Consider the following 7,395-nt stretch of genomic DNA (forward strand, 5'->3'; position numbering starts at 1 on the left):
GCTGCCCGGGGTCCCGGCCTCACCACCCCGCTGTGTCGGTAAATCGTGTCACTTGTACGCAAAACAGTGATTTTCGAAGGGCTAGCATAGCCTTGTGACGGTCATTATTTAAAAATTAGACAGTTAGCACCTTCTGTACAAATAACACAAAGAATTAATTACTTCCAATTGCTACAAAAAAAAAATCGGTAACATTACTTTTTTCTTTCGGTCCCGGCCTCACCACCCCGCTGTGTCGGTAAATCGTGTCACTTGTACGCAAAACAGTGATTTTCGAAGGGCTAGCATAGCCTTGTGACGGTCATTATTTAAAAATTAGACAGTTAGCACCTTCTGTACAAATAACACAAAGAATTAATTACTTCCAATTGCTACAAAAAAAAAATCGGTAACATTACTTTTTTCTTTCCTTTTTTTTTTGGCTGGCATTGCAACCAAAATGTAAATCAAACCTTAAATGGAGTCTTCTCTTAAATTTGAGCTGGTTTTGGCCAGCAGACATATGGTAGACTTCAAAATTCATCCTTTTTCCAAGATAGAAAAATACATGCTCAGAGCTCGAAATGTATCTCCTTCACTCTAGTTAGAGTTGATTATATACAAGATTACTCCCTTCTACACGGTACCCCTAAAACACAGCATTCCTCCACATTTCCAAGACATGCAAATTATCTATACCTTTTTCTGCAAAAGCATACAGTTAGTCCATGTGATTTGCCTATTCACCTACTTCTAGTTCAGCTTCTATTCTAACTTACGACCTACAGAGAGTTTCTCTCATGTTCTGACATTGTTGCTCTATAACGGGGCTGCTTCTCCTACAATAGCAGCAGCCCCTTCCCCCACATTACAGGCCTCTCAACTACTGAAAAATAACCCATCAGTCAAGTATCACAGAAAATAGTCAAAAATCCACACCTTAAAAGAATTTTCAATTTTTCAGGCTGTCCCATTTACACATAGAGAAGTCAGTATCCTCGTAAGCAAAATGAAATAAACACAACAGAGGCAACTTGTAAAACCGTACATAAACTGAGCTATCAAGTCGATGTAGAAATCCCCTGAGCTGACAGTTAAGGACTTTCTTCGGTCTTTGTGACCAAAAGGAAAAAAAAAAAAAAAACCAAGAACAGATAAGGCATGAATTACACCGTCAGTTTATGCTAGCTGTCACAGTATTTACTGTGAGACAAACTTTTACAATGCAATAACAAGCACAACCACCTACAATCCATATAGCAGAAACTAACTACTTTCACCTAATCTAAGAATGCGGCCTCACCAGTCCTTGGCATCGAGGATCCTGGATTTATATGTAAAGTTACCATTTGCATTATGGTTGACTGGGTATTTGTGAAACGTTACTCTCCATTTCAACTGTTACTTGCACCTTCCTTACAAGTCACTTCAGCCAGGCATATGTACAGCCTTAGTGGTGATTACGCTTTAGAGCTGGGCCTGCCCAGTTCTTCATGGAAATCTTTCTTCTAGAGGTTTCCCATTCACATTTAAGTATTTGAAGGTATCTTCTTATAAACTCAACTTTTATCCCAGACAATGCTGCAGGAAGTAGGACTTGTATCTCAGATGTAAAAGAATCTCTCATTGAATACAATTAGATACTCGGCACAGCAGACTACTCGTTTCCTTCACCTGGGGAGCACCAGTAGCCATGTCAGGGGCAGTCAGCGTCAAACCTTCTGCTTAATATTTATTGATGCCAAAGATACGAACGCCATGCAGCTGTGGCAGCTTGGGGATAAGCACGGTCAGGAGAGAGGTTGTGTTGAGGATAAAGTGTGTTGGATCGTACTTTGTGTAGAAACTCGCCAGGAAGTACCTGTGGGAGAAAAGGGAGCAAGCTTAGCTGATAACACCCTTGTCTGAAAAATAAACAAACAAAGCATAGTTGAAAAAAGTGCTTTAGTAACCAGTCATATTTTACTGATTAACAACCCATCTATTCCTGTATTAAGTATCTCACCTGAGGTTCTAGAGTATCGACAGAAAAATTATGGACTAAGTCTCTTCTTCCCATACTTCTCAAGGTGCTAAAAAGCAGCTCTCTGCTAGTATTTTCCTCCGGCATTTCTCCTTGCCCCTCAAGTTGGAGTCTCTGACTTCTGCAGCTACAAGCCTGATTTGCAGTACAGGTTTTAAATGGTGTAAGATCTGTTACCAAAATACTCGCAGTTCTGCTACCCTAGCAAGCTCAGTGACAAAGCATTTGGCATTTTTCAGTGCAAAAACCATTTAAGCTGAGCACATCTGTGATTGGCGTGATTTTAAAATGCTTCCCATCTGACAGACGTTCCCAGCACGTTTTTCTTTTAAGCTAGTCCACAACCTGTTCTACTGGAAGAATAAGGAAATGTGCCCCAGAAAATCCAATTCACTACCAATTTCTTTACACTTTGAGCCAATAATTTAATCTCATTCTTTGCAAAAACTAGTCACAGAAATGAGGCTATCAGATTGTCGGGGTTTTGGTTTTTTCCCAACAAAACGGAGATGTTTATTCAGCTACTTATGCATTATTACTGCATGAAGAGAACCATACGCAAGTGTTATGAATACAAAATTCCCACTGGAAAGTGGGAAGCTATCTTTGAAGAAAGAGAGAGGAGTTTTATATATTTTTTCAGTTTCTATCCTTTGTGAACCAACTTTCTAAACATGATGCAGAATCTTCCCTCCCACCCGCACCCTGCCATGCAAGTGGACAACTTCCTTAAAGGAAAAAAGAAAGACTTTTTAGAGTTGGATATTAAATACGTATCTGATTTCCTTTAGTTATACAACCATATTTTTATCAACAGAGACAGGCGGTGTAGAATTTCTCATCTATTTACATAACTAGTGTAAATAGAAGACAATCAGTACAAAACAAAACCAACATCCAAAATTCTGGACCCCGTTCAGTGAGGACTGCCACACTCCTCGTAACTCACAAGTTGCAAAATGGTTATAAATGCTGTCACATGCATGCGCTAAAGGCAATTAGTTAGATTTTCAATATTTATGACTTTACAATCTCCTAAAGAACTTCAAGAGTTAACAGTAAGTTTTCCTCATAACACTTCTAATCTTTAGAACCTGCCCCATTAATAACTGTTTACAAACTTTGACTTCAGTATGTGAATAAGAGTGTTGAAAGCTGCAGGAAGAAAGATTGTTGATTATATGGCCTGTAAATACGTACTCCCTACCTCTGTGATGTAGAAACAAACAAACAAACAAGCAAAAAAAGAGAGAAAATGCTTTGAGAATGTAAATTGCAACTCATTTGGTTGCAGCTTTTGAAATCATGGTTTTATGATTCAATCAATCCATAATACAGTTTTGAACTCACAGAATTATAGGAGAGATTGTGAAGAATTTTCTTGAAGATGTAAATTGTACTCCATAATCCAGTTGTTCCCAGTGTGTTAGTAGCCTAGCTTTCCCCTGATCAGGTGTTTCAAAAGGAGTTCCCTTTACTGCATGCAAAAACACATACATTCCCTGGGGAAAACAAAAAGTGAATACAGTGGCACTTTTAGCTGTATTTTTTTATAATTGTTACATTGTTCAATGCATTGAAAAAAAAAGAGTAAATGAATTCTCACTCAGAAGAGCTGCTAGCCTGTAATGACAAATTATAGAAGAGGAAGGAAGAGACAAGAAGTGATTTGCCCGAGGTTATGCAGTCAGTGGCATAGTCAGAATTAAAGCCACAGTCTATGTGACATCCAATCCACTGCCTTGTCTTCTACATTAGATGGCAAAAATTGCATGAAATCAACAGAATTTTAACAAGCACTGTAACAAGTTTAGGCCTGCCAATTTATATTACTGCTTTCCTAAGATGGTGTTAAGTGAGTTATGAGGTAGAGTCTGCACAAAGCAAAAAAATCTATCTACGAATACTGGCAATATTACAAGAACTTTTGAAAGCTTTCTCAGCCCCCCAGTAGCTTCAAATACTTAGAAGCTCACTACCAGCAATCTGTGGAATACCATCTGTCCATCTCTTCGCTGCTCCTCCTTAACCACACCGGACTGTTCTTTGCTGTTGTTTCTATTTGATGGGAGTATGCCATGTCTGGTCTGTTCTGAAAGATCAATTTGGGCCCAAAGATCAATCAGACAGGGGAGTCCACTCTCTTCCAGTTTTAACGAACGTTTGTTTTCTATCAAAGAGAGCACACCAACTCCAAGCAAGAGTCTCTATCAGAAAATGCCAAAGACCTCCATTTTCTTTCTTTCAGGTGTGTTCATTTCTTATGCACATACAGAAATTGTTACAGAAAGCTTTATACAGAAAAATCACATTTCTTCTGAATTCTTATAAAGGAGGTGAAAGTTGAGCAAGTCACTTCACGTCTTCTTCCACTTTTTTTTGGAACGGCCCCCTGACCGGAGGCCTATTAACCTAAGAGAATTAATTTGCTTAATTAATTCTTCAATTCACGATGTTTGCAGCATCTCAGTTTTAACAACTTAACCAAAAAGGCACTTTTAGGACAGATCCAAATGCTTACTACACATTTTATTTCGCACTGGTACTTGCAGAAAGGACCACCAAAAATGCTTTCAAGATCAGCTAAGAGTTTTCCATTAGTAGGAATCCAAGATTTTTTTGTTTGTCAACGATTCAAGGATTTGTTTCCAAAAAAGTGCCGTTTAAATGCTGAAATATCCAAAAGTGCAGTTTATACTCATCTTCTAGTGTTCCACTAGAAACCTACTTGCCAGCGCATGCTCTCATCCCTGCTGTCATTATAGCTATTTGCGATGAATTCGGTAAGGCATTTGGGAAATATTTAGTAATACTTGTCTCTGCCAACATCTTCTGAAATCAGGCATGTCTGATGCTGTCAAAGATAACGTACAAAATGCTCTAATGATGATTACAATCCCACTATTAGTTTTAAACCTAGCTACAAAAATAAAAAGCTCGAATGAAAAAAAAAAAAATTGTTACAGGATTCTAGAGGATATTATTCAACCTCAGTCTTTAAAGTGAACTATCATTTTCCTAAATAAGGTAGAAGCTATCTTTTTGTCAAGGCTTCTTTGCTGTTAATCTTAGAAAGCTGAGTTAGCAAACCTCAAGTATGATGTAAATTGCTGGATTATAGTCCTCTTTTCTCTAAGCTTGGCATACTTGCATTACTTTAAATGATTACAACAAAATTATAGCATTCTGGGGAGAGGAGGCAGAAAGATTCTTAAGGTCTTCAGCTTCCAAATCCTTTTGCATACAAAAGTCATCACGCAAATCACAGACCACTGAATAACAAATGGTTTCAGGGCCTAGGTCAAGGTAATCCAGTTTTTTTCACACTGCTTTCAAATAAGATTTTTCTTACAACGTGTATAGTGACAAAGTTGTATGCTGAAGTCATTCTGAGCTAAAGTTTATCTAGCTTGACCAGAAATCAAAGCAAGGAGAACACAAATGTTTCTGTCCAAGGAAATGGGTAAAGTGCTGAAATTAAACATTTTGGGATGCTAACAGATTTACATAGAAATATTAGTAGATAATATCCAAGCATTAAAAATGTAATATATTTTATGGATTCAGCACAGCTCTCTAATAACATACAAAACATTGTAAAAGTTGGTTGGTATGATGATTTTATGTTTGCAAGATTCTAGCTTAATTAAATGCCTTTTAAAAGAATTCATAAAATATGTAAGGAATATTTCAGGTTTTTTGTGCTTAAACCCAAAGTGATCATGTGTCACTCCTCCTCCCAAAAACAGCCAACTCATTTAATAGCGGATAAGCCCAGTAGAGGTGATGTTTTGGCTAGCTGGATTTCCTTATCCGTACAGCCTGGCCATTCTTCTCTTCTCCTGCTATTAAAAATAAATACGTATGAATAACTTTTCAAATTTTGTTACAAGAGAGGGTACTTACCAGGTTGTGAATGACATTTGTTAAAGTCCAGGCGACAGGGACACTAAAGAAAGGAATGCTGAGCAAGACAATGTGCAGCATGCCAACTCCGAGCGCATAGGTCAGCCACATTCCACGACTGTTCATCACCCGCGTGTTTGGATTGACCTCGCTGTGGGCAACTCCGACATTCATTTTTACCCTATAAAACAGACCTGTTTGAAGATTGAGACTACTGTTATAGAGAAGTACTTAACATATGCAAGTTTCGAATTTGGGAAAAGCCTGTTTTAAATAAGCAGGTCTGGAAGGAACACACAGTGCATAAGCGAAGATGTACCTCAAGATCTTCAAAGTATGGTTTACAGAGAAGTCAGTACAAAGGGGCTGTTGGGAACCGTTTTTTAAAAAAAGCCCAAACAAATAAAACCCACAAGCCTGCTACAGAAGGGACATTTTAAAAACATAGTAAGCTGTGCTGTTAGAAGCTGAAGTTGCAAACCTGTAAGAAACCAAGCTTTGTAACTTTTGTCCTCGAAATTCCTTTCTCCATCCACGACAATATCTGCAGTTCTTTTCCACTTCCCATATCAGACAATTTTCCTCCTGTTTCTCACTCACGCAATGGCTAATGAAAAATACTGCATACACCAATTGCCCAGCCACCTACTGCTAGAAAGAATGAATAAGGACTAATCTATGCCTGCTTTTCTTGCAGCAGAGCACAGATTTCAGATTTTCCTCCTCTCCCCATCTGTTAGTTTTCAGGCAGACATTTCTGTCTTTCAAATCTGGCTGAAATTAGCCAATGGGTTCAAAAGTTTTCTTAGTGACAGACATACGCAACGACACACAGAACAATTTCATAATGCTGATTTCTTCAGGAGATTGACAGAACTTACTGGAGGTGACGCTCTCGTCCTGTTGTAGTAAAATTTGTAACGACAATTAAAAAACCTCATTGCGTACTTCATACTCACGTGATCTGTAAGACTATTTATATTCATTTATGGGACTGGGATGGAGACTTTTTAACTTCCTTCTAAATCAGTCTATAAAAGCATTGTTTAACCAGCAAAAATAGTTTGCTTTTGGTAGCAAGTTTGTTTCTTATACCCGCTTAGTGCTGTAAAGCACTGTTAATACCCAAGTATTCTGCACCATTAACAGTAGGCTGTAGAATAAAAATAGATGTGATGAACCTGAAACTGAACGGGGGCAATGCTGATTTTAATCAATACTTGTTGCAAAGTATTTCAAAACGGGCACGTGCAGGGAGCACCTCCCCGGGGTGGGCGAGGTGAGACCGTTCCTCCCGCCCCGGGACGCGGCGCCGCAGGAGAGCCGGTACCTGGGGATGCCTCCTGACACAGTCTGCCACCTCCTCCCATCTTTTCCTCACGTTACTCCTCTCAGTCCGCTGCACCCCGCGTTGTCCCTCTCACCGCCGGGAGCCCAGCCGGACGCCGTGCCCGCAGACCCGGCGCAGATCGCCCCCGCAGGAGCCG

The 7,395-nt window shown here is 39.2% G+C and overlaps 1 protein-coding gene across 1 annotated transcript; it reads right to left on the minus strand.

Annotated features, from left to right (window-relative positions):
* Positions 1 to 1,382: 1,382 nt before the first annotated feature.
* LOC104072036 (ORM1-like protein 1) lies at positions 1,383 to 7,208 on the minus strand. The gene is made up of 4 exons (XM_009586747.1): positions 7,177 to 7,208; positions 5,909 to 6,092; positions 3,353 to 3,504; positions 1,383 to 1,840 (listed from the first exon to the last, which is right to left on the minus strand). The coding sequence occupies exons 2-4, from the start codon at positions 6,080 to 6,082 to the stop codon at positions 1,705 to 1,707; spliced, it is 462 nt and encodes a 153-aa protein (XP_009585042.1). The 5' UTR covers positions 6,083 to 6,092; positions 7,177 to 7,208; the 3' UTR covers positions 1,383 to 1,704.
* Between the last annotated feature and the right edge of the window lie 187 nt (positions 7,209 to 7,395).

Source organism: Fulmarus glacialis, unplaced genomic scaffold (assembly GCF_000690835.1).
Source record: "Fulmarus glacialis isolate BGI_N327 unplaced genomic scaffold, ASM69083v1 scaffold39341, whole genome shotgun sequence".
NCBI lineage: Eukaryota > Metazoa > Chordata > Aves > Procellariiformes > Procellariidae > Fulmarus > Fulmarus glacialis.

Coding starts and splice junctions, on each gene's coding strand:
- LOC104072036 (XM_009586747.1), bottom strand. CDS start 6,082: ATGAATGTCGGAGTTGCCCACAGCGAGGTCAATCCAAACACGCGGGTG. Junction 3,505..5,908: donor CAAATGTCATTCACAACCTG/GTAAGTACCCTC, acceptor TGTTTTCCCCAG/GGAATGTATGTGTTTTTGCA. Junction 1,841..3,352: donor ACAATCTCTCCTATAATTCT/GTGAGTTCAAAA, acceptor TTTCTCCCACAG/GTACTTCCTGGCGAGTTTCT.